This window comes from Tachysurus vachellii, chromosome 19 (assembly GCF_030014155.1).
Source record: "Tachysurus vachellii isolate PV-2020 chromosome 19, HZAU_Pvac_v1, whole genome shotgun sequence".
NCBI lineage: Eukaryota > Metazoa > Chordata > Actinopteri > Siluriformes > Bagridae > Tachysurus > Tachysurus vachellii.
Genome location: NC_083478.1, coordinates 8,809,111 through 8,835,907, shown reverse-complemented (window position 1 = coordinate 8,835,907; position 26,797 = coordinate 8,809,111). Strand labels below are relative to the sequence as shown.

General features: G+C 39.7%; 2 protein-coding genes across 15 annotated transcripts in view; one reads left to right on the top strand and one right to left on the bottom strand.

Moving 5' to 3' along the window:
* eif4g3b (eukaryotic translation initiation factor 4 gamma, 3b) overlaps positions 1-9,227 on the top strand; it is a 38,294-nt gene extending 29,067 nt beyond the window's left edge. For 7 of the 10 annotated variants that reach the window (XM_060893626.1, XM_060893624.1, XM_060893622.1 and 4 more), the window contains 19 exons: positions 360-515; positions 627-824; positions 1,032-1,178; positions 1,443-1,679; positions 2,641-2,745; positions 2,839-2,983; positions 3,103-3,191; positions 4,476-4,578; positions 4,683-4,797; positions 4,910-5,124; positions 5,262-5,377; positions 5,478-5,650; positions 5,933-6,058; positions 6,165-6,246; positions 6,387-6,485; positions 6,925-7,071; positions 7,208-7,289; positions 7,395-7,541; positions 8,190-9,227. In XM_060893626.1, coding sequence (XP_060749609.1) covers positions 360-515; positions 627-824; positions 1,032-1,178; positions 1,443-1,679; positions 2,641-2,745; positions 2,839-2,983; positions 3,103-3,191; positions 4,476-4,578; positions 4,683-4,797; positions 4,910-5,124; positions 5,262-5,377; positions 5,478-5,650; positions 5,933-6,058; positions 6,165-6,246; positions 6,387-6,485; positions 6,925-7,071; positions 7,208-7,289; positions 7,395-7,541; positions 8,190-8,371 — 2,664 coding nt within the window. In that variant the 3' untranslated portion in view covers positions 8,372-9,227. Of the gene's footprint in view, positions 1-359; positions 516-626; positions 825-1,031; positions 1,179-1,442; positions 1,680-2,640; positions 2,746-2,838; positions 2,984-3,102; positions 3,192-4,475; positions 4,579-4,682; positions 4,798-4,909; positions 5,125-5,261; positions 5,378-5,477; positions 5,651-5,932; positions 6,059-6,164; positions 6,247-6,386; positions 6,486-6,924; positions 7,088-7,207; positions 7,290-7,394; positions 7,542-8,189 lie in introns of those variants that run through there. The other 3 variants (XM_060893621.1, XM_060893620.1, XR_009649986.1) reach the window with 3 other exon arrangements.
* A 276-nt stretch (positions 9,228-9,503) lies between these two features.
* Positions 9,504-26,797, bottom strand: part of phc2a (polyhomeotic homolog 2a (Drosophila)) — a 41,590-nt gene continuing 24,296 nt past the window's right edge. For 3 of the 5 annotated variants that reach the window (XM_060893629.1, XM_060893628.1, XM_060893630.1), the window contains exons 9-16: positions 18,076-18,395; positions 17,809-17,980; positions 13,272-13,492; positions 12,351-12,483; positions 12,121-12,235; positions 11,896-12,013; positions 11,524-11,809; positions 9,504-10,496 (exon numbers count right to left, since the gene is read on the bottom strand). In XM_060893629.1, the coding sequence (XP_060749612.1) occupies positions 10,342-10,496; positions 11,524-11,809; positions 11,896-12,013; positions 12,121-12,235; positions 12,351-12,483; positions 13,272-13,492; positions 17,809-17,980; positions 18,076-18,395 (1,520 nt within the window). In that variant the 3' untranslated portion in view covers positions 9,504-10,341. Of the gene's footprint in view, positions 10,497-11,523; positions 11,810-11,895; positions 12,014-12,120; positions 12,236-12,350; positions 12,484-13,271; positions 13,493-15,197; positions 15,450-17,808; positions 17,981-18,075; positions 18,396-26,797 lie in introns of those variants that run through there. The other 2 variants (XM_060893632.1, XM_060893631.1) reach the window with 2 other exon arrangements.

The following is a 26,797-nucleotide window of genomic DNA, read 5'->3' as shown; positions in this document are numbered from 1 at the left end:
GTAATACAGCAGCCATGTTGAGCTCACGTACTCACTGCCCCATTCATATTTTAAGCAGTGGTCTGCCTCTTCTCATGCCGTCTCTGCTGTCACTGAGCAAGCTGACTTATAGGCCTGTCGCCCACACAAATCTCAATCTGCATCATTCTGTTGAGCACGTAGTGCAGGATGCGCAATATGGAAAGACAGCAGACTGTCTTGAAGTATTTTCAGTATTGTGACACTACTTTTATTCAGTCTACTTTTTTTTTTCTTTCTCCTCAAGTGCTTTCCCACAAAGAAAAATGCCAGTTACTAATACATACAATAATACTAACACCTATTTTGCTTACTCATAATTGCCGTATTTACCCTTTTAGCTGCTGAATCCAAATCTTAGACGGCCTCCACCACGTAAGATCATCATGAATGTGTCTGTAAACGATGAGGTACAGCTGAAGAAGGCTGAAAACGCCTGGAAGCCTGGCTTGAAGAGAGAGAGCGCCGCAGAGGACACCGAGACCCAGAATACTCAGGTTAGTGCATTACTCTGCAGTTGCATGGTATAATATTTTATGGAAAAAATTCATCTGTCTCATGCTGATTTTGCCTCGGATGTAGTCATGCTGATTTCATGTGTTCTTCAGGAGCTTTTCCGGAAGGTGCGCAGTATCCTTAACAAACTGACACCACAGATGTTTAGTCAGTTGATGAAGCAGGTGACAGACCTCACCATCGACACGGAGGAGCGCCTTAAAGGCGTCATTGACCTGGTTTTTGAGAAAGCCATCGATGAGCCCAGCTTCTCTGTGGCCTATGGCAATATGTGTAGCTGTCTGGCTACTGTGAGTAACACCTTACATCAATGTTGTTATTTTACCAAACCAGCAGTGCAATTTACAGTTCAGTTACAATTATTGCCTGTGATTTAAGGCATGTTGCAAATTTAGACTTCATTTTGACTGGAGCTCTATTCCAGAGTTTGGCTTTTTATTTATTTATTTATTTATTGTAGTTCTAGCTAATTTTGAAAATGTATTTATTTATTTTAGTTAAAAGTGCCCATGGCAGACAAGCCCAACAGCACTGTGAATTTCCGAAAGTTGCTGCTAAACCGCTGTCAGAAAGAGTTTGAGAAGGACAAAGTGAATGACGATGTCTTTGAAAAGAAACAGCGGGAACTGGAAGCAGCTGCCTCAGTAAGCACAGTTCCTCTCAAGAGGCTTTCTTTTCATTTTTTAATTTACATATCGCACAGATTACAATAAACCTGCTGAAATTGTGAATGATGCTTCAAGTAGATAATCTGTTATCAGGCTTGAAGCAATCCTTTTTGTAGAATTTGTCTTTCATATGTTTATGTGGAATGTTTCTTCTTTCAGTGCATGGATTGGTTTTAATGAAGCGGCTCACTTTTTCCTTTTTTTTTTCTTCTTTTTTTTTAAAAAAAACTCTGATTTCAGACCAGTGAACGTGAGAGGCTACAGGAAGAGCTGGAGGAAGCCAAGGACAAAGCTCGCAGAAGATCCATTGGTAACATCAAGTTCATCGGGGAGCTATTTAAGCTGCGAATGTTGACCGAGGCCATCATGCACGACTGTGTGGTGAAACTGCTAAAGAATCACGATGAGGAAAGCCTTGAGTGCCTCTGTAGGCTCCTTACAACCATTGGCAAAGATCTGGACTTCGAGAAGGCCAAGGTACTCAAAGAAAGTTAGCTTTTTAGAGGATTTGAATTGTTTGGAGTTGTTACACTTCACACCCTGCAAGAGTTGTGGACTATTCTGCCTTTAATATATAGTATATATCATTTTATTTATAGTAATACATAATATTTTTATTATGGGTTCCACCCTGTTTTAGGTCTGGCAGTTAATTATTCTCTTGTTTTTGCTTGTTTGTTTTGTAAATTGTTTTATACATAATTGCTCTTAATCATTGTAGGTGTTGAAAGGTTCCCAGTTGCGTGTCATAAAATTAGTGATGAGTCCAGACAGTCTGCAGTAAAAAAAAAAAAGTGAAATCTACATCTCTCTCTCTCTCTCTCTCTCTCTCTCTCTCTCTCTCTCTCTCTCTCTCTCTCTCTCTCTCTCTATCTATTTATCTATCTATCTATCTATCTATCTATCTAGAGAGAGGTAGAAGTAGACAAATGTGTCATTACAGCTAGCGTGCTCTATTGCCAGCATATGAACTAGTATTTAGCAGCCGTAGTATTAGTAGTGGTAAGATTAAACTTTATGTGGTTTAGATTTCTTGTTCTGTTGCTGGTGTAATACACTGTTTTGTAAATATTCCTGTTCCTGTAAATTAAGATCCTTAATTTTTAACTGACCACGTTTTAAGAAAGCACTTGCTTACGATTTATAGATCAAAAAGTCTGTTTCCTGCTGTTTAAAGTTGGAACTAGCTGTGCCAAGTGTAGGGGATGATCATGTTCATGACTCTGTAACACCAGTGAACAAATAGCTGCTGTTTAAAACTTGCAGCTGTATTCTCATAAGGCCTGTAAATGCCTTCTACCGACCAAAAAGTTGAACTGAGGACATTACTGCTACTTTAGGTTAGCAACAGAAAGGCAAAGCAAAATATCTAAAAACTGTCAGCAAGATAGGTATTGGAGCACTAATGTCGGGTCTGATATCCTTCTGTTTCCATTAGCCACGAATGGATCAGTACTTTAACCAGATGGAAAAAATAGTGAAGGAGAGGAAGACTTCATCACGGATTCGCTTCATGCTCCAGGACGTAATTGACCTGCGTCTGGTTAGTGAATTTGTCTGTCTGTGTGCTTATGTTTAACAGTAGCAGACAAAAATGTTTAGGAACAACTAGATGATGTGTGATTCCTTGTTTCAGCATAATTGGGTATCACGAAGAGCTGATCTGGGGCCCAAGACTATTGAGCAGATCCACAAGGAGGCCAAAATCGAGGAGCAGGAAGAGCAGAGAAAGGTTCACCAACAGCTGCTATCCAAGGACAAGAGGAGACCAGATCAGAGAGGTCATATGTGCTATAGGCTAATCCTCTTTACAGCTTAGTCCCCTTTCTCTCTAAGATGAGTGTTACAGCACTTACCCAGCGCACTGTATATATTGTTCTTGTTTCTGTTTATTCTACAGTCATTTCAAGAGAAGAGACCTGGAACACTGTGCCTGTGCCTAAGAACAGTAGAACAATAGACCCCAATAAGATTCCCAAAATCACCAAGGTACTGACTTTGTGTGGAGGAACAATGGTTTTCACTGAAAAGCAATTTTGTTTTTTAAATGATGATCATCTTTACTCAATATTTAAAGCTCTAGATATACAATAACTAAAACATTTCCATTACAAATATATTACACAATATTTTTGTTTTGTTTAAACATACCCAAGAGCCCCACCTGCTGGTGAAGGTTTTTCACATCATTGACTAGTTTTGTACAGTATATACCTTTTTAAAGGGTTGTCCTATATATAAACTTCAAAAAGCCCTGTGAAAAGACTTCATCTGTCTGTCAAATAAGAAAGACGTAAATAGCAATGAGCAGTGCTGAAAATGCTTTGGCGTCTAATTAGGGCTGGGCGATAAAACGATAACGATATGTATCGCAATAGACACGTGATCGATATCAATAAAAAATGTGTTTGATAAAACGTTTTTTTCTTTGTCGGAAGAAAACAGAGGTTGCGAAGCAAGTTTCAGTTGCATTAACAAAGGCACTCACTCTCTGGTAACCTAGCAACATAGGGAGTGACACGCTAACAGCCAATCATGTAACAGTATCATGTTTGGTTGCGCCATATCGTTGTCTCGTGCTGGTCTGCTGGAAATTGTAAATAAAAAAGGAAGTCAGTGCACCAGTATGGCAGTTTTTTGGATATTATAAGTCTGACCGTAGTCATACCAATGTCATCTGCAAATTATGCAATAGCACTAAACTTGCACTAAATTCTCGGGTTACTCTATGTTTATATTTAACACTTTGCACTATTTTATTACACTTTATTAAGCATTTCTTACATTTTCTTTCATTTTGCACCTTAAATGTTAAGAGATAATTGTTAAGTGTTCATTGTGACTTTAGACTTATGTTTACATTTTAATTATTTGAGTTTTCCTGGTTGTTGACGTTTCTGTCTTAATAACTGAGGGGATTATGATCAGAGGAAGGTTAAGTTTAAAATAAAAATGTTTAAATGTAATATATTTTTCTCCTGGTCCTTATTTTAAATGGGTCATAAAAAAATATCAATAATTATCTATATCGACCGATATAAAACACGATATCGTGATACAGTTTTCAGCCATATCTCCCAGCCCTACATCTAATGAGAGAGACTATGGGAAACTGTTATGTGAAAGCATGTTCTGTTGACCCAATGTAAAAGTTTTCCTTAAAATCTAAGTCATGCTGCTCCTTCAAATAAAGTGGAAGGCTTGAGAAACATAAATCGTGCACCTTGAGTATCTAGTAAGCGTAATCTAACTGCAGTGTGTGTGTTTGTGTAGTCAACAATAGATGATAAGATTCAGTTGGGCCCGTTGGGACGATCACAGCTCAGCTGGGTGAAGGGCAGCAGTGGAGGAGCTGGAGCCAAGGCCAGTGAATCAGGTTAGAAGTGAACGCATTACACCATAATCCTTTCCAAGATCTGGCTTGTTCTTTTTGTGAAAAAAATAAATAGCAAAGTATGATTGTAGATGTTGTTCTTGCAGATATCTTGCGTCCCAGCAGCCTGAACCGTTACTCACCACTTCAGTCCTCAGTTCCATCCTCTGCCTCCACTCCATCTGCCTCCCCTGACATTGACTCTAGAGGAAGCCTGAGCAGGTACTGTGCAACACTTCGAGATCCAGTGTCTGCTAACGTAGGCTGTGAAGTCACAATTAAAACTGTCTAATTTATAATGAATGAAAATGTGTGTTTGTTGTGTGGTTCCCAGTCGTGGAAGCTTAGGTCGGGAGCGCAATGATAAACCATCGACTCTGGGTCCCTCACGGTCTGGCCCTCCATCTGTGGGTGGGCCAGGGAAGGAGGCTGCTGAGGAGCAGACGCAGGAAGACGTTCACAAGGACACGCACGTATCCGACACCCCTAAACTGCAGTCCGGTATAGCTAGCGGAGGCAAACTGGAACGCAGCCAATCCAGGGAATCTGGTGAGCTGCTAATTTGGACCCAAACAAACTTAATACTTGTGCATTCAACTGATGCTACAGCAAACATACGAGTTTGAATAAGGGAATGTTTGTGAATGTATTATTTGTGATGACACTTTATGTCCCCTGTGTGGCAGTAAAACTTGAAGCAATGCCAGGCCCTACTACAGACAAGCCTGCGTTATCAGAGGAGGAGATGGAGAAACGATCCAAGTCCATTATCGATGAGTTTTTGCACATTAATGATTACAAGGTTGTTCTCTCAAACTGTTTCATAATGTTGATCAATTATATTTTATTACGCGTTGTCCTTATGTTGTCACCCTCACATCACCTTTCATGCTTATGTGCAGGAGGCCATGCAGTGCGTAGAGGAACTGGAACAGGCCACAATGCTATACGTTTTTGTGCGGGTGGGTGTGGAGTCCACGCTGGAGAGGAGCCAGATCACACGTGACCATATAGGCCAGCTGTTCCATCAGCTGCTGCAGGCTGGAATCCTCTCCAAATCTCAGTTCTTTAAAGGGTGAGTGTCACTGCTTACCACACAGCTCTGTCTAATTGTGCCTCCTGCTAGCACTTAGAGGCACAGCTGTCTGATTCATGAGATGTTGAGAGCATATTTATGACCAAAGGGATTTTTGTTGGTTATATTACTAATGGAGTTATTTTTACAGTTGCCAGTCTTTTATTATTTATAATAACAAGCATCACAATCCTCATCAAAATATGTTTTTCCTGTCTCTTTTTCAACTTTCCACTCTTTTATATTTCCTTTTCCCGTCTTTTTGCCTTTCCCTGTTTTCAGGTTTTCAGAAATCCTTGAAATAGCAGATGATATGGCCATTGACATTCCTCATATATGGCTGTACTTAGCGGAGCTAGTTAATCATTTGCTCCGGGAAAGAGGAATCTCTGTGAGAGAATTATTTAGGTATGGTTTTGTTTATTTGGGTCTCGACAAACATCATAATCTATATACGTTTTTGCCTTAAAGCATTATAATTTTGTTTTATTGCCTTTTTTTTTTTTCTCCACAGTGAATTTAGCAAACCATTACTCCCTGTGGGAAGAGCTGGCATATTATTTTCTGAAATATTGCACCTTCTATGCAAACAAATGGTAAACTAAACGTTTATATACAATTTACAATCACAAACGATGACATTCTACAATTTGACACGGTTATATTTATTTAAAATGCGGTCAGTAAATGAATGCTGTGGTGATGTTATTGTAATAGTTGTTTTTCTGTGCTTTAGAGCCATAGGAAAGTGGGGGCCTTATGGAGGGACTCTGGACTGAGCTGGGCTGATTTCCTTCCTGAATCAGAGGATGTGCACAGCTTCATTACTGAGCAGGTGAGCTCTTGCCTGGACACCACTGCAACATCTAGTGCTGATAAATGCTGACTACACTAAGTTCAAGTGGAACTTGGGGCTGCAGTTGATTTTGTTTATTTATTTATTTTTCCGCCGATCACTTTTTTGTGATTGTGGAAATGGTTTAAAAAGTGACAAAATCGTTATATCTTGATAGACTTACTTGTAAGATCGAAATACTTAGATCGTATTTTTGGTTAATGAAGGGTCTTCAAAATTTTGTCAACAACATGAGGAAAAAATCCACACTGTGATTAACGTCATTCTGCTCGTGCTGTAAAACGTGTTGTTCTGGATCGTTTGACTCGATTAAACTAGCACGAATGTTTTGACAAAGAGCACAGAGTAATTCTTGCGAAATTTCATACATACACAACTGTTCCAAACGATGACAGCAACTCTTTTTGACCTTTGCCAGAACCTAGAGTTCACTCTTTCTGATTGCTCAAGTCCACCCAACAAGGTCTCTACGACAAAACTCTCACCCGAAGAGCTGAACAAGCAACTTGAAAAACTTCTCCTGGAGGATGTGGTTAGCGATGAACAAATCTTCGACTGGGTAGAGGTACACGGCTGTTGAAGTAATTTCATTTAGGGTTGTGGTGCTAAACTCTTACATCGCGGTGTGTTTTTTTTTAAAAAATGCTTTTAAATTGTTTTGTTCTGCCGTGTTTTTATTTTCGGTCTGATTTCTCCATCAGGCAAATCTAGACGAGTCGGAAATGAGCTCAGCACCCTTCCTCAGAGCTCTGATGACTGCTGTGTGTAAAGCAGCGGTCAAATGTAAGTATCTGTGTTTACTGAATCATAAATATTGGCACACATGACTCTTCTGATTTTATCTTGGATACTACCGGTCTGTGTGTGTGTGTGTGTGTGTGTGTGCAGGGGAAAACACTTCCTGTAGAGTGGACACGGCCATTATCCAAAAGCGTATGCCTGTATTACACAAGTACCTTAACTCAGACACGGAGAGACAGTTGCAAGCACTTTATGCACTTCAAGCTTTGATCGTGAATCTGGACCAGCCTCCGAGTGAGTACAAACTGTCTTTTCAGCTTTCTAGCATTCTATGCCTACGTTCACAATACCAAGCAACAGGCAGTCATTCATTTTCTCACTACATGCAAAACACAGAGCCACACTTGCAATGGCAAACATTTGAATTTATGAAAATTAGGTATGATTGGTTCAATCACCTCAAATGTTACTTGGACCAATCCATAAGTGTTTGTGTTTGGATTTTTTTGTTGTTATTATTATTATTATTATTATTATTATTATATATATATTTTTTTTTTCCATTTTAATTCTCTCACAATCATTCACAGTTCCTACTTGCAGTTAGTTCACATAACTTTTACAGATGCTCAAAAACTGAAGAAAAATTGCAGCCGTGGTTTTATCGCAATTGTGTTATATATGAATTATGAAGAAAAATGAAGCCTGAAAGGGAGAAACAGAGAAAATGGGGCATATGGTCAGGGTACATAGCTATATTATGATTTATTGCTACCGACATTTTTCATCTGAATTTTTTAAAGATATGGTGCAGGCCAACAAGAAACTGTAAACACGAGCCGCTCGTCACTTTCGAGCATGAGCACAGTGTAATGTTGTACAGTTAAAGCCCGGGCCGATCTTCAGTCTGTAAACGTTAAGTACTTCTGCTTCTTTCCACAGACTTGCTCCGTATGTTCTTTGACTGTTTGTATGATGAGGACGTAATATCGGAGGACGCGTTCTACAAGTGGGAGGCCAGCAAAGACCCAGCTGAGCAACAGGGCAAAGGGGTAGCGCTCAAATCTGTGACGGCCTTCTTCACATGGCTCCGAGAGGCAGAGGAGGAGTCAGAAGACAATTGACAAAAGGGGAAAAAAGGACACATTTGTGGGCGTGTGCTAATACAGACAATAGTTGCTGAAACAATAACTGCATCTTCTAAAATGAAATCCAAGCAAACTTTATGTATCAATGGGAAGAACGGAGCGCACCAGTGCACATGGTACGGTTCACTGTCGTAAAGCAACGTGATGACTTACAATTGCTGGAGCACTAAAAAAAATACGTGTTATTTATAGTAATATTTCATTTACATTTTTAATTTCCTCTTTTGTTACTTTTTAAGGAAAAAAGACTTTAATAATACATTTACGTGCTATAATGAAACAGACGCTCAGTACACACTCTAATTTATGATTTCCCTTCCCCCTTTTCTTTTGTTTTCTATTTTAAAGACCGGCAAACAGTTGTATTTACAGTTGCAGATGGTCACAATGAGGCATTGGTGGATATAGAAATAAAGTTAATGATATTATTAATATAATAACTGTAAACATTGTTTGGAAATCCTCCCTGACTTAGGATTGTTCAGTTAATCAAGTTGAACAGGGAAACGACAGTCAGGGTTTTTAGAGGTTTGGCATTACGTTCCATCAGATTTTTGAGGTTAGTATCGACATAACCGTACAAGTTTTCCTTCTGCTTTAGCTCTACAAAGAACCGTTGAATCCAGCAGAACTATGCATTCAGAAGACTGCTGCGATTCCGATCAAAACAAGACCTTTGAATGGAATTAAAGAGCAAATGGCAACTTGTACAAAGACACTTAAGAGATGTTGCTAAACCTAAAGTGCTTGTAATTCTTCATACTGATAGAGCAAATTTAAAACCTGTAAATAAATTCAAAACCAAAAAAAAAATCATGTTAAAAAAATCAAATCATGGTAGAGTGCTATTTCTCTGTATTCAGTGATTAGTGATGTAACTATTTGTACAGCTGGAAACGGCTTTAAATGGAGTTCAGTTCACGTCTGAGGTCTGAAACATAAGGGTTTTTTGTTTTTTTTTTTAAACGATAATCATTTAGGAAACCAAAAACCGCATTCTCATGGGATTACTTTATGATGTCTTCCTTTTTCTGAATGAAGTTTATTCCCACAGAAAACGTCTCCTCGTGAACCCTCACTTACGGTGAACTCAGACAGAACAACTGCACAATACTGACAAAGTTTAATTCTTCCCAAATACAAAACTATTACATACTTCCTCTTAATAAATAAAATACTGATCATGTGAAAATTGGAATACTAACAACGTTGCAAAGAAATTTAATTTAGCCCACATTCCTTCTGAACCACAAGCAGAATGACATCATTATCTGTATTGTGACCGGTGACTGATGTAAAAGGGTGGCGATTTGAGTCTTTGGGATAAATACGGACATGGAAGGCAGGCACATATTGATCATTTTTTCTTTTTTATCTACACACAGTGTCCCTCATATTTATTCCCACTGGTCATCGTCCCAGGAGTCAGTATAAATAGACAAAATGAACAGAGGACATTTTTTTTTCAAACATCTTTTTCACTCTTTTGCTACAACACAAGTTCATTTCATACTTTAAAACAAATCTGAAAAGAAACTAAACTTATTGAGCACCTGAACAAGTCCTTGGCATGTAAAAAAAAAATGAAAAAATCCAGTTCTAAAATGTAAACCTGAATTTGAAATGTAAACCTGTTCACATGATGCATTTTATTAACTTTTCCTTGTGTGCAGAATCAGCCATTTGTGAACAGAACTTAAATCAGATGCCCAGATATTTGTGCTTGTATTTCATCAAGCTGATTGTTCCCCTATGGGGTAATGACTAGGCTAACCAGACTCTACATCGTTCCCTCCTCACTTCTCAGCAAGCTGGGAAGAAAAAGTCTGGCCTTAAACTCTTGGGGCTCTGAGCTACTGCCCAAGGCTTCTTGATTCATAACCGTAATGGGATATGAAGAGAAATCAGTGCAGGAGTTTTGGGTATATTCAGTCCCAAAGGAGAGGCTAGGAGTCTTTTAGCATACTGATGCGAGCAAAGATTTTCAGTGCAGGCCCTAGTTTGATGTTCATGGTGCTCATGAGATGGTCTTCTTTCAGTAACAGCAAGGCTTGGCCATCAATCTCCTGAGCACGGAACTCCTCAGCTATCTCCTGGCAGCCTGGGAATGAGAAATGACCTGAATGAGCAAAAAGACTTCAGCAACCACAAACTGCAATCAAGCACTTATGTTATTTATATTTATTAGTTAGCCCACCGGCCTAGACAAGTGTGGTACGTGTGTGTCCATGTTGTCTTTCCCAGAAAGCTGACTAGACTGAAGAGCAGTAACTAGCCGATTATAATAACATGGTGAGCTCGTTCATTGCACTAATATAGACTAAGGAAAAACTATTGGAAATAAGAATGTTTGTGGAGGAGTTGACTGTATAGTCAGAGATCTCGTCCTCTCCTTAAGAGTTTACATATACAGACTGTGTCCTTGACACAAGACACTGAATGCTTCAGTTATTTGCTGGCACAAGGGGAAAAAATATATGTATATATACATACACACACATATATATACATAAACACACACATGTGTATGTGTGTGTGTATATATATATATATATATATATAAAATTTATAGATAGATTTTTTTTACATATATATTTATGACTGATTTGCACTACATTTCATTTGTCAGATTTCATGTGTTCCTGGTTCAGGAAAAAAAAAACAAAAAAACACACACACCAGTCACCTGTGCACGGTCATTAACACACCTAATAAAAATAATTCTTATATCCAGTTTATGTCTATACAGGCGGCGGTGGCTCAGTAGTTATGGCTCTGGACTATTGATCAGTTTACAATTACAGATCAGCTCAATAATAAAAAAGTTCATCAAAGTCACGTTGAATAAATGTAATAAATATAAATATTCATAGAGCAGCAGTTGGTCAGATTTAGAATAAGTACCATGCAATATTGTTTATTCCAAATTGTGAAAAGTCAATAAGGATTATGCGTCATTAACTTAAATCCCAGTCAATAAGAAAGAAAGCTTTTTGGATGCCAGTGCTACCGATTTACCATCTTGAATGAGCTTTTGCTGGTCCCTGACACCCCATAGTGTGTGCGTTTGTTTTTTTAAACATCACAAAATGTTCAAACTGACAGTTCTTAATAGTGGCACATGGTACCTGGTAGTGAGCAGATAAACTCGTAAACTTCCTCCACGTTCCATTTGGCAGGGTCGCTGGGCATGAAGGGCTGGGTAAGGAGGGGCAGCTCCCTGCTGTGGTCCTCGCTATGATCTGCTCCTCTCTCCTTTCGCAGCCTCTGAGCTCCAGAGCTGGCTACGGACAGGGGAGACAGAGGCTCGTCATAACTCGACATGTCCGAACACTGGCTGGATTCCCCGTGACACAGCTGTGTGAGATGCGGCGAGGGTGCTGAGCCCACTGGGCCTGTCTGAGTGCTGGGATTCTATAGAAAAATGGGAAAGTGGAAATCAGTTGATGCAGAGAACAAAGAAGGGAACTGTGAATGAATATCAGTTCTCTATTCATTACTTGTTTTTTGGCCTCTGAGTTAGTGTTGTGATTACTGGAGGCCTTTGGCTTCTTGGGGTTCTCTGGAGTTGGCCGTCTCGGAAAAAGACCCATTCGCTTTGTGCATCCCACGTTATACCTACAAATTTGAATACATACTTTAAATAGTGCAGTACAAAGTCAGATTTACCTCTAAAGAGCATTCTATAGTTATCAGGATTACCAGAGTAGATATACTCTTGATACCTTTTTGCACATACTGTAGAACAGAAACGCTTTGATCTCTTGAAGTTATAAGCGAAGTCGACTTTCCCACACAGTTCACAAGAGAGCGTTGGTTCCTTCTGCATATTCTTCAAATCTAAAACGAGGGCATACAGATATGTTTAGCATGAAGAAAAATTTGAGCGGTCAAAACCTTTTCGTCTGGACGGAACAGAAATACTCCAATGCAGGTTGTGCTTGTATGTATGTACCTTGCTGTGAGAGATCCTCCATCTCGGAGTCTGCTGTGTGAGCATCTTGAACCTTCTTCTCCATGTCCGAGTGGCACTGCTGCTGCTGTTTGTTCTTTTTGACGTTCTCGAGAAGCAACGACGGTCGTTCCACCTGGAATCAGCACGCAAAGACGTTTTCTTCCCGTTTCAAAGTGGACGATCGCTGATGAATTTAATAAAATACTCAGTTCCATCACTTATTTCGCTGATCCGAAATGGGGTGTATAGTGCATGAAGAGAACGTGCATTCTTCAGTGCCATGATGTTACACACTACGTAGTGAACACACAGGAGGATTCAACCCAATAAGCGGATTTATTTATTTATTTATTTATTTATTTATTTATTTATTTATTTTTTACATAGATCACAAGCTACAAAGGTAAAACTTGTCAAAATAAGTAATAAGAAAATGTCACTCTGACAACATAAATATAAATCCAGCTAAAACGATATGTTTGTTACAATCAGCCAAATTATATAATCATGTCACCAGCTCACTCATGCAATTATATAAACCAGCCAATCACGGATACAGACCAAGTGACCCTTCCTGTCAGCTCGGACCGCTCACTGTGTGTTTAGCGTTTTCTACACCGTTCTCAGTTAACTCCGCTTTATTTAATTATAGTACAAGTGTAAATGGGAATGCTGTACTCTCTGGTAGAAAAAAACCCTGCGTATCACAATTTGCTGTGCTTTTCCTTTGACATCTTTCACTCACTCCAAACCACTATGCAGTAAATATTTAAGCTGTGGTTTTAAATCGTCCACTAGAGGGCAGCATGCTTCTATTTATATCTAGCTTCTGCCAAAATTGGAATGACTTGATACAGGCTGAAGACTTCATCATTGGAAAATTGATGTAAATCAGTCAGAAAGACCGAGTCAGGCACTCACGGGGAACGGCTCTGCTCCCTCCTGGATAACAAAGCCCTCAATTACATGCGTGAGGATCTGGGGCTTGACGATGGCTTGTGGGGTTTTGCTTTGGCCGTTGTGCGGGGTGCTGCCGGTCACTGTGGGCGCGTTGTTCCCGCTGCCCGAAGTCATGGCTGGGTTACCATTCACATTCACACACACCAGTGCAGCCGCAGTAACAGGAACTGCAGAGTCTGGGCCTGTAGGGCGACAGCGTGCATTACTCAATGGAGACTTCCGTAGTAAACTGCTCATACAGTAATTAACACTTTGCAAAGCATACATGACTGACAAAGGCAGGCTGCATGCACATTTAAAACACATAAATCAGTATTTTAGAGTTTTGCATCCATTTCAGAAAGTATTGTGGTTTATATTCCAATGTACTGTAATCTGGAAAGATTAAACATGATATGGTTTTATTTATGAGACCAAAAGTCTGAGACCACTAGTAAAAAAAAGAAATTCTAATGTGTATTCTTTTTCTGTAATGTGTTTCCATTACAAGGAATATTACTGACAACAACTCGCATGAACAGAAGAATATTAGAAAGGTCCTTTTTTGTTTGCTATAATGACAAGTGCACTCAAACTGGCATGGACTCCATAAGTTTATGCAAGACTCAATGATCCATTTTAGATCTGAGCCATTGTAGTGTCATTTAAACACATGCTTCAAAAGGAGCTAGTAAGCATTAGGAAAACCTGAGCTTTTGTACTAAGCAATTAACATGGTCAATATCACAAATGTACTTATGTTAAAACAGGGACCTAGAAATGATGCAGAATCTGGAATGTTAATACGTTTAAATATTCTGAAGCCACCGTTATTTCCAATTTATCTTCCAGATTTTCAATCTAGTCTCAGACTTTTGCACCCCACCTTGTACATGCAAAGAAATACTGAAATTAGATCTTTCCACTCAAAAGAAATATATATAAATATGCCAATATTTGGTGCTATAACCCTTTTTTCTAAAGAAAAAGTTTTATAAGGAAAGGAGAAAGTTTTATTGACTGGTAACTTTTACTGATCAAAAGAACTTTGGCAGATTCTCCAGAGATGGAGACTTTGACTGTATCATGTGTTTCTATTTTTTTGTTTGTTTGTTTTTGCATGCAAAACCCAGGAAACTTCACATGTTTTTGGTCTGAAAAGCGATCTCTTATGCAATACTTTTTAACACTTTAGCATACAAAAAATCTTTTTTGTATGCATCATAATAACATCATAACTCGTGTAATATATTGCACTGGGTACAAAGGCAGTTCCTAGTCAGTACATAATGCCCATAACGCACTACATAGTTATAGGGAATAAGGACAATGCCCTTGGGTTATACTCTAAAAAGATGTCTCATTGTTCTTGAAATGGAGAATTTCCTAAAATTTATAAACACATCTGATTTCACATGTGCAAAATTTTCACCATGAAGTTTTTGCAGGAAAAAAAGGAGCACAACGAATCATAGTTAGATGAGATTTAGATGATACACTTTTATGCAGAGATTTATGCTGATAAACATTTGTTTATTCTACAGATTGTACATCATATCCAGATTGCAGTAGTACATTTATAGTGACGTGCACCAGTTTTCTCACGTGCATAACATGCCAGTCGGGTCAGAGCACTTTCTCTGCAGTTCACAAACATGATCTCTTTCATAAAGATTAAGATTAGATGAGAAAAAACAACAGATGCATCACTTTTTCTGGACTTTTCTTGACTGCCACGCTTCCTCGTGCAGCTCGTGTGTTTACTTTATATGCTCTAGAGACTCGATTAACACCACTTAACGCAACAGCACTGTTTCCTAACTTCGGCTTTCTCGAGTTAAGCGTGTAAAATAAACAACTCGGTCATTGTTTTAATCACACAAGCATGATGTAGAGCCACGCGCTCACATACAGCGTCTCCGGTGTCCAGCAGCCACGCGCCTTTGTTCCGCTCGAGACTCCGGGCAACAGCTCGTGAAGACACACACAAGCCGTAAAGCTTTGAAGCGTTCACCAAACTTCCAGGTATTCCACAGAGGTGCACGCTGACTCCGTAAAGCGCGTTAGGACCCGTGGTGAAACTTTTTTTTTTTTTTGGACGAATTTACTTGGTTAAAGCGAGCGACTCGGTGTGCGCGAGTGACGCGCGCGCTCTAATCCCCTTTGTATATGGGGGAAGTGAGAAGGAAGAGCGCGCGACCGAGAACGCGAGAACGCGCACTCGACATTTCAGCCAATGGGAAGATGTGTTTACAAGCGAGAGCATTTTCTGATTGGATGAGATAATTAAGCGGCTGCACGACGAAGGCAAGGGACAAGAAAAAAGGGATTAAAAAGGCGTCTCAGATTATTTTGAGCTTTATAGCTGTTTACGAGGCTTAACTACCTCCCGTATAGTCAAAAGCAAATAACAACTATACAACAATGTGCCTGTTAAATCAATATTATTTGTAAAAAAAAAATAATAATAATGCCTCAATTATTAAGATTTTTCAATCACAGATTTGTTTATATTTCACTACAACACCAGTTTATTAAGATAACTGTGATACACATTCAAGGGTTAAGGGCCTTGCTCAGGGGCCCCAGCAGTGACAGCCCTGGGATTCAAACCCATGACCTTCTGATCTGCAGAACACCTTAACCACTAGGCTACCACATCCAGCTCTATGCAAAAGTTTGCATGCCCTCAGGACAAAATTAAAACATAGCAATGTGATTTATACAAAAACAATTATGATTTATGTTTCAGAGATTTTTCTTCACCACTGTATGTTACAGTAATAACAGTGAGTGAAGGCTTAAAAACGATATCAGTTTAAAAGTCATCCAAAAATCTCCCTATCTCAAATAACTATAAACCTATACTCATTCATTTTCATTACTGAGATTTGGGAGGAAACAAAGAATTTAAGAGAACTCATCCCAACCTGGGGAGAACAGGTATATCTCAGCTCAGGCTCAAACTTGTGACAACACTAGTGTGAGGTCACAACAGTGCAGCTTCTCCGCTGCACTGCCCCAGTCTTCAGATCTGGTCTGGATACCAAGAAAGTCATGCCAAAGCCTTAATTTCTGCTGATTTCTTTCCAATTATTTAGATTTTTTATTAGTTTTTTTATTAGTTTAATTTAATTTATTATTTTTATGCTATATGATACACCAAATTTCATTTGATAGGAGATAATATATACATGGAAATTTAAAGGTTGTAACAATTAGTTTTTTCACTCAGAAACAATAGGTCATGCAAACTGTTGTACTCAACTGTATCTACACTGAAAACAATATAGCAGCCTCAATTGTACACAGCACAGACTGCAAAAGGTTATCAGATAGTCTAAACTATTGTCCACGGTAAGTAATAAGAGCCCTGAAACAACTGTTTGGATAAGGGGTCTTGGCTTCCACATACACAAAGAGAAAGCAATGGTGACACTTTATCTGTATGGAAATCCTATCTCTCAGTAGATATGCAAGTCTATCTATTCCCATAGTCAGCAGGTGGGAGTCGAAACAGCACAGCTTGAGTTCTTGGGATTTAATGTTGCATGATTTAACATTTGGTGATCCTGGATCTTTGCACTTGAATTGATATTTTCTTAAAATTGCTTTATTCTGACTCCTACAGACAATCACCTTTTGTTATAAAAACCTGTTCCGGTTACTTTCTAAATAATGCTTTATTTGCCACACAAAAAAATTCTGTTTGCCTTATTCTTTGAACTTAAACTTGAGACCCCAGACATACATCATTTATACCCAGCTTTGGCTGAATATATTCAATAGTGTTTCTAGGAAACAGTATTTATATAACAATGATGTAATAATCTATCTATCGACATTTTAAACACAGCTTTTCTGACCCAGGTTGGCCAGCTTCACATGATTAAAGATATTTATCTTTTAACTGCATGCACATAAAAAGCCTTTTCCAGACTACCTCCTAAAGCATTTAAGGCTTGTTGCTTTTATAAAAGAGCAATTACTCATCACTCATTTTTGAATGTCTGAATGCATAGGGTTCAGCTACACCTGCCAGACAGATAAAGTGTGTCCACCTTTATTCCCAGAGCCCACTGGGAATAGCAAAGCTGCGCCCCTCACCCTAATTATGGCAAAAGCTGTCACATTCTAGCAAGTGCCTAGACTGGACAATAGACACTGGGGCGTGACAGATCTACTCTTCCACTTGAGAGGAGAGACAGAGCAGGGAGGGCTTTTTTGTTTCGCATGGCAAGCCTACAGATGGCAGTGACACAGTAGACACCGTGCCTCCTGGCCATTTCAACCAAGCTTGGCACTGTAATTTTAGTCTGGGTTTTTTTCTTAACCAGATTAATGTTCAGTTGTGTATCAGAATTAGTTATGTTTTTTGTGACTTTATGATTAGTATCGAGAATTGCTAAAATCCATTTATAATATGGCTTCTCTCTCTCTCTTCAGCTTATCCATTTCAAGCAAAAGTTACATTACATTCATTAATGATTCTGGGTAATAACTGAGAATATAGGACTACCTTCTGCGTTCACTGTCAGCTGGCTGCCATCATATAAGCATTGTTCAGTCACGGCTGGCTCTTGCGCTGGTTGGCATAGCAGCTGCTGATCACTTTGGCAAAGGCAGTCGTCTCTTACTGCAGGAGGAACAGCGTTCTCCTTGTCAGATTTATCCTGTGTTGTCACTGTAGTCTGAAATTTAGCATCAGAACAGAAAGCACAGAGAGAAAGGTTAAAATCAATAAAGCATGTAAAAGTTGTCAGAAATATGTTTGAACCTGCCTTACTTGGGATGGCGGAGGCTGGAATTGGAGCTTGATGGCAGTTAGTTGCACCTGTTTGACTTTGCTGGCATTTAACACGGGAGACTGACCGTTTAGCATTCTAGGACTCACAGTCGAATGGAAGATGGAGGCTTGCTGAGCAAGTGGTTTGGGCAGCACAGGGATGGCACACTGTTGACCTGCTAAAGCAGGTTGAACAGCTACAGTTTGAACGGCTTGGCCTTGTGTCTGGATGCTGTTCTGAGGCAGCTGGGGTTGTTGCTGGATCACAAACTGCTGCTTGTGTTGCTGGAGCAGTTGATGGGTCTGAAATTGTGCATATGCTAAAAACATAAAGGAATCTAAAGTGAGCAGTTATGTAAAACTGATTTTCATGTCCAAGACAAGAAAGAAATTCTACTGATTGGTAACAAACACAAGGTAGAGACAAAAAAATATATATATATATATATCGATAACAACGTGGTTCAGTAGATTATTATGCTTTAATGCTTTTATGCGAAATGTTTAATGATGATGCTTAATAAATAAAATAATTTCATCCTTTTGCTTTTGTAACTGCCACCATATATAAGGACACCAAGTGAGTTGTTATGGGATTAAAAATGTTTTTCTGTTTTCCTTCTTCTTTAAATCATTGTCTTGTTGCAGGATATACCCACATTTAATTTTCCAATTTTCTAGAATTAATTCTTGATTGAAGTTCAATTGAATAACAGTGATACATTTTCCAGCTGTGGGGGTGAGTGCAAATATTTGCACTCAACTGTAGCTCATTAGCTTTTGTAGTGTATTCCACCCTCCATTACTCAAAGGTGGATTCCCTCCTGAGGTTCATAAACAAATCTGATACTGAGGCAACTGACACACACTAACCTCAGACTTTCTCTGTGTCTAGCTGAAAGCAATGTACACGGTACTGTTTTCTGTCTCATTATGATGGTGGTGTTTTAAGATCTGTTCCTGCCGTGCTGAAAACTAGCTAACTAGGTACAGCAGTTAGGATTTTATTGGAAGTCAAAAGGGCAAAGCTGCATTATGCTATAAAATTTATTTGTTTCCTTTCTTGTTGCCATTTATTTAAAGCAATTCGAAACTAATTTGGATTAAAACGAGAAAAATATTATATAAAAGCATCTTAGTTAAAAAAATATCCTTTTTTAACTAAGATGCTTGCATTTGACAGGGTTTTTGAATCAATATGATCAGGGGTAGATTAATGATGAGGCAGGGCACTTAGTGCTGTGTTTTAGTCCTGACGCCTGAGGGATCCCCTGAGGCGGTGCTTTCATTGTTCAGCAATGTTGACTTTAAGTTAATGGGTTCATTTGGTAGTGTTCAGCTCTCTATACTTTTATCTTTATAAAGAATATCACATGCATGTTCTTATCTAAACGTATTCACCAAATGCACGTTACCACATCTGTCCTTCAGTTATGCTCTGGTAGCTTTTTTTAAGGTATGTACATTAAATATCAATTAATTTTGAATCACCTAAAGAAGAGTAGAAATATCACATTTGAAATTATATTTAATTGACCCCTTCATCTAACCAGGCAAATAAAAACAATTCTTATTTACATGATTACCTGATAAGGTTACAGTGGTGATAAGGTTACAGTGGCAGGGTTACAGTGGTTTAAAATCAACTAGTTTGTTTACATTGTAAAAAAAATAGATCAGACTATATTCACTAGAAAATATCACATATTGCAGCAACAGTCACAGGCTTGTGATGATGTCCTCCTAAACATCCTCCACTGAGATACTGGCTGAGTTTATACATGCCTCATACCTTTGATACAGGATGCGCCTGATGTGATGTATCAGATATGATGTGGATCAGATGTGATGTGATGTGATTTCATTAGACATGGAAGGCTTAAATTGCATGCATGTTAATAAATAATTACCTCCTGTTCTTTCGGGGCCCAGCCTGGAGCCTTTTAGTGAAAAAAAGGAAAGCCTGTAGGACTTCCTGATGCCAGAGAATAGCAATTATTTTTGTTATATATTCATTATATATATTTAATGCTTCAGCTTTCTAAAGATTAACACTAATTTACTGAATACACAAACATAAGCATAGGTCTTAAAAGTCTCTCTCTCTCTCTCTCTCTCTCTCTCTCTCTCTCTCTCTCTTCCTCGCTCTTTATATAGTATATGACATGCTTGCTCAGCTCTTCAAACCCTCAAAGCATGCCTACAGAGCTGTATCTAGACTTTGGGGGATCAGTGCTAAAAAAATCTGGTCCTGCTTAGAGTTCACTCCAATCATAGTCCAAATACTATAGTGTGGTTCATGCTGCTGGTTATGTGCTTTTCATGTTTAATGAGTTCCTCATGAACAAAATATGGGGTGTACAAAATGCCCCTTTCAACAGACATCCCTGTAGATTCACTGTGTTAGTGTTTCTGAAGGCACTTCCTCTTTATTTTTTATTGTGGTGCTACTATGAGCCAGGAATGAACTGGCCTGAGTTTATTGTGAGTGAAGCTATGAATCTGTCATGTAGATTGTGATGTAAATTGCTATGGCATTCACAAAACTACACACTATACACTTATGAAGAGATCATTAGGTATTAAGGCCTTATATATATTTTTTTTAATCTTTCTGTTAGGTTTCTTTAACAAGTTCAGTGATTATTTTTACCCATATAGAAAAATCAATGCATTTCTCATGACGATATGCTCCTATGTGATCAAGTAACAGAAACAAGAAAATACCGTCTATGCTGCACACGTAAACAAGTAAACATGTCCTACAAAATCACATAATCACAAATTAAATTGCTATTAGTTTAGCACTCTTTGTTTTAGTTCATGTTTTATTTGATTCATTTTTCAAATGATTCCTATACCTTAATAAAGGAGTCACACGTGGAAAAAATATTTTCATTCTGAAAAATGTGATTATTATTATTAACATGTGGATTTAACGATCCTCAAATGCTGCTTTGTTTTCTGTAACCCATTAGACTGAAATACTTAGCTCTTCCCCTTTTATGTTTATCCGACAGGAAATATGTCAGCATGAGCCAGTATTTGCCACATGATCTGTAATACTCACTCAAAAATAACACCTCACCTCTGATCGTAGTTCCAGTTTAGACGTCTTTGGTAAACTGTAATTGAGGCCTGGATTGTCTTGAGTGGCAGCTCAATTCTATTAATATGACTGTGACTGATGATGTGTTATATATCTTTGCTTTCTGCTTCATAAGCTCACCCCATTAATTTCACAAGTGTCAGGCTTCAGCCTAGTTTGTTTTTAGATTCTGTTCTCAACATATGATTGAGCTTCTTATAAAAGTTGGTCAGTTTCAATTAATCTTCAAATCACACACACGCACATGCACACGCACACGCACACACATATGTATGTATGTATGTATGTATGTATGTATGTATGTACTGTATGTATGTAATTTGAAGATTAATTTTATTTATTACTACTTATGTAATAGGGGGACACGGTGGCTTGGTGGTTAGTACATTCGCCTCACACCTCCAGGGTTGGGGGTTCGATTCCCGCCTCCGCCTTGTGTGTGTGGAGTTTGCATGTTCTCCCCGTGCCTCGGGGGTTTCCTCCGGGTACTCCGGTTTCCTCCCCGGTCCAAAGATATGCATGGAAGGTTGATTGGCATCTCTGGAAAATTGTCCGTAGTGTGTGAGAGTGTGAGTGAATGAGAGTGTGTGTGCCCTGCGATGGGTTGGCACTCCGTCCAGGGTGTATCCTGCCTTGATGCCCAATGACGCCTGAGATGCCAAGGATAATTCTCACTCTTGACTGCAAATATGTGCCTTAAACCCATCTCTGTACTCAATTCCTACACTCGCAGAGGATAATTCTCACTCTTGACTGCAAATATGTGCCTTAAACCCATCTCTGTACTCAATTCCTACACTCGCAGACACTCTCGTCCACAGAGCAGAGGTCACAATCCCAGTAACCTCATCTACCCTCCTCTGTTGTGTAAGTCTCAAACAGTGGTGGTAGGTGGGCTCTGGAATTGCCAGTCTGCTGTGAAAAAAGCTGATTTTATCTCTGCTTTAACTTCCCATTACTCCTTTGATTTTCTTGCGCTAACAGAGACCTGGATATCCCCACAGAACACTGCTACACCAGCTGCTTTATCCTCTGCCTATGCTTTCTCTCACTCACCACGAGAAACAGGCAGGGGTGGTGGTACAGGTTTATTGCTGTCAAAGAAATGGTGCTTTACACCTCTCCTCTTGTCTCATTTAACCATCTCCTCTTTTGAATTCCATGCCATTTCAGTTACCTCTCCAATTAACCTTGTTATCATTGTTGTTTACCGCCCTCCTGGTCCCCTAGGTGACTTCTTGGAAGAAATGGACACACTGCTTAGTGCTTTCCCTTCTGATAGCTCCCCCCTGACAGTGCTTGGTGACTTCAACCTCCCCTCTGACAAGCTACATTCTTCTTCCCTCCTGTCTCTTCTTGACTCATTCACACTCACACTCAACAGCTACATCCCCACACACAAAGGAGGCAATGTGCTGGACCTGGTTTTCACCCGTCCTTCTCCAGCTACAGACGTGACTGCTACCCCACTACACGTCTCTGATCATCACCTGGTATCCTTTACCATCACTCTCCCTACCCTACCTAAAACTACCTCTCACCCCCTCGCTCTTACCCGCCGCAACCTTTACTCTGTCTCCCCTCCTTCTGTAGCTTCTGGCACTCTTTCTTCCCTTCCTGATCCTGAGTCTTTTTCCTCACTGCCCTTGGACTCGGCCACAGATACTTTCCTCTCATCTCTTTCCTCAACTATGGACTTCCTCTGCCCTATGTCCACTAAACCCAAGAAAACTTCTTGTTCTGCTCCTTGGCTTTCAGATGTGCTGCGCAACAATCGAAGAGAGCTAAGATCATCAGAGAGAAAGTGGAAGAAATCACAACTTGATGCAGATCTTGATTCTTACCGAACACTCATGGCCAAGTTCTCCTCAGATGTGACTTCTGCCAAGACTTCCTTCTACAAGGAAAAGCTTGAAGCTTCCTCACATGACCCTCGGAAATTCCACAACATCATCTCTTCTCTGCTCAACCCCCCGGCTCCACCTTCTTCATCCTCCCTGACTGCAGAAGACTTTGCTTCTTTCTACCAGGAGAAGATTGAGGAAATCTGCCGGACCTTCACTTCAGCCCCGACTGCACTTACATCTCAGAGTATGGACTCCCCTACACCTTTGTTGTCACATTTCTCAACTGTAACAGCAGAAGAGATTCTAAAACTCATCCAGTCTTGCAATCCTACCACCTGCCCATTGGATCCACTCCCTTCCACTTTGCTGCAGACCATCTCGCAAGACCTTCTGCCCTTCATTACAACTATCACCAATAGATCCATAGCATCTGGTCAGGTACCAACTACCTTCAAGAGAGCAAGGGTTATTCCCATCCTGAAGAAACCTGCTCTGGATCCATCAGACATCAGTAACTACAGACCGGTATCACTTCTCTCGTTTCTTTCAAAAATTCTTGAACGCATTGTCTTTAATCAACTGTCTGTCTATCTCTCACAGAACAACCTCCAAGACCCCAACCAGTCTGGCTTTAAAGCAGCTCATTCCACAGAGACAGCCCTTTTAGATGTCTCTGAGAAACTACATGCTGCTAGATCAGCCAATCTCTCATCCGTCCTTATCCTCCTTGACCTTTCAGCAGCGTTTGATACGGTTAACCATAAGACTCTCTTAGCCACCCTCAGGAGTCTTGGGATATGCGGATCAGCTTGGGAATGGTTCGCTTCCTACCTGGAAGGACGCTCATATCAGGTAACATGGAGGGGAGTGACATCTGCTCCACGCAGACTCTCCACTGGCGTCCCACAAGGCTCAGTACTTGGTCCTCTTCTTTTCTCCCTGTATACTCACTCTCTTGGTGAAGTTATTTCCTCACATGGGTTCTCTTACCACTGCTATGCTGATGATACACAACTTATCTTCTCTTTCCCACCCGCAGATGCCACAGCTTCTGACCGGATCTCTGCATGTCTGGCAGAAATTTCATCATGGATGACTGCTCATCAGTTAAAGCTTAATCCTAGCAAAACTGAGCTGCTCTTCATCCCAGGTGATTCATCCCCAGGTCATGATCTTGCTATATCCTTGCACAACGATCTGATCTCCCCTTCAGCCACAGCTCGCAACCTTGGGGTAACCATGGACAATCAACTGTCCTTTTCCTCTCATGTTGCTAATGTGACTCGCTCATGTCGGTTTCTTCTCTACAACATTAGAAGGATTCGACCATTTCTGTCCACACAGGCTGCTCAGGTACTTGTTCAGTCTCTTGTCATTTCTAGACTGGATTACTGCAATGCACTGCTGGCAGGTCTACCTATGAACGCAATCCGTCCTCTGCAAATGATCCAAAATGCAGCTGCCCAGCTTGTTTTCAACCTGCCAAAGTTCTCTCATACCACCCCGCTGCTGCGATCCCTCCACTGGCTTCCGGTAGCTGCACGCATCAGATTCAAAACACTGATGCTGGCCTACAAAGCCAAAAATGGACCAGCTCCCTCTTACCTCAAAGCCCTCATCACTCCTCGCACTGCACCCCGCACCCTCCGATCTACCAGCACTGCTCGACTGGTTCCACCATCTCTCAGGGTAAGAGGCAAGTATACTACAAGACTCTTCTCTGTACTGGCACCAAGGTGGTGGAACGAACTTCCCCTAGAGGTCCGGACAGCTGAGTCACTGGCTATTTTCAAGCGGTGGTTGAAGACCTACTTATTCAGGAAACACTTCAACTAGCACTTCTTTCATTATCTTTTGCATTTAAATAAAAAAAAAAAAAAAAAAAAAAAAAACACACCTTTGACACTTTCATTGTAACTTTGAACAAATGTTTTAAACTCATGGTATCTTAAGTATGTAACTTAGTGATCCAGCATTAATGTATTCAATGTTAGAGATTTAAGCACTTATGTACGTCGCTCTGGATAAGGGCGTCTGCCAAATGCTGTAAATGTAAATGTAAATGTAAGGAGACCCGAGGTAGTTCGGATAAGCGGTAGAAAATGAGTGAGTGAGTGAGTGAGAGTAATTCACCTATCTGCATATATGTGCTCAGTGCAGATTAGGATTTTTTTTGTAATTATGGCTGACTATTGGAATGTGTCTATGGGAATCTGTTTCTCACTGATCTCACAACGGTCTCGTATCCGTTCCTGTTCCAGTCCATTCTGCAACAGCAACTTTCCTAGGCATCTCAAACTTTTTTCAAGGTCGAACCCCTTTTAAAGATAACACACATTGCACAGATCGTACTGTTTTTATTTTAACACACATAGTACTGATTTAGTTTATGAACCTATTCCAATTCTATTCAAATTCAAAAGGGATTAGGTTTCAGTACAAAGCTATTTTTTCATGAGCTTTCCACATTAGGTCCAAGTTTGCATTATTTCTAGGGTTTAATATAGTTTGGATTAAACCCATTCAGATAATCTACTGTATATAAATGACTACTCAAACAGGCTAATAAACAACTTCAAGAACTCAGTAAGAAGTAGAACACACAAGCAGATCATGACCTTAGATTCTGATGAAGCAGGAAGACGTTAAATAAGAACACAGCCTCAAACAATATTTAGTCACGCTTGACTATAGGCGATATAACGAATTTCTAGAGTAAACCCGTAATAGGTAGTCAAGGCTTCACAAGACTCAAACGAACATGAACAAACCGGATCACTACTCATTGAGAGTTAACTTGAGTAGTGTGGTCTAAAAGGTAGCACCAAAAAACAAACAAATAGAGTAATGACAGTAAATCCAACTGTGCTGATTAATGAAACACCCTGGGTTAGGGTTAGGGTTACACATAACACTGCCACCTTACTGTTTTATTTGCCGTTTAACAGAAATGTCTTTGCTCAGTCTATCAGATGTGCAATTTTCGTTCTTTTCCAGCTCTGCTAATATCATATGTTATCATTTTTTTAAGCAAATGGTGCAATTCTTATGGTTTCTGGATGCATGATAACAACCTAGCTAGCAAGTTAACGTTGAAGAGTAAGCTTCTTTTCCAATCACATCCTTTCTAACTTATAGAAGGTCTAAAATGATGGTTTAGTGGAATAATTTACATTCCAAATGGATTAAAAAATAAATTCACACACAGCGTGTAACACAGTCACAGACGAGGTAATATCATTAATCAGCTGCTGCTCCCACAATCATAAACAAAACATTAATAGAGAAGAATGAGGCAGAGTGATTCCTGCCCTTAAAGGTAGGGTCTCCGATGTTTGAGAAATGCTTCAGAAAACTGAGTTGGGCCGACAAACTAAACAAAAATCAAAACAAACGTGTAGCCAATGAGCAGAAAGGGGCGGGTCTTGTCAAGAGTGTTCAGTGCACATGTGTGACATTAGCAGAAAGTGTTTTTTTATCCATGGAGGATAAAAACAAAGAAAGAAAGTGAAGAAAGGCTTACGATAAGGCAAGAAGTAGGACCCGTGTTAATATAGGATCAGCTTTCAGCGCTGGGTGGAACTGAAGGAGCGGGAAGTTGCCCCAAGTGGGAAGTTTGCCCGAGTCAATAACTCCTGAGCTAAACGCTGTTACTACACAAATAACACCTCTTTTCTATTGTAGTAATGTAGAGAGGCAGCTACAACCGCGTTTTGCTAGTAACAGCTTTTAGCATTGCATGATTATGTTTGTGTGTCATTTTTGC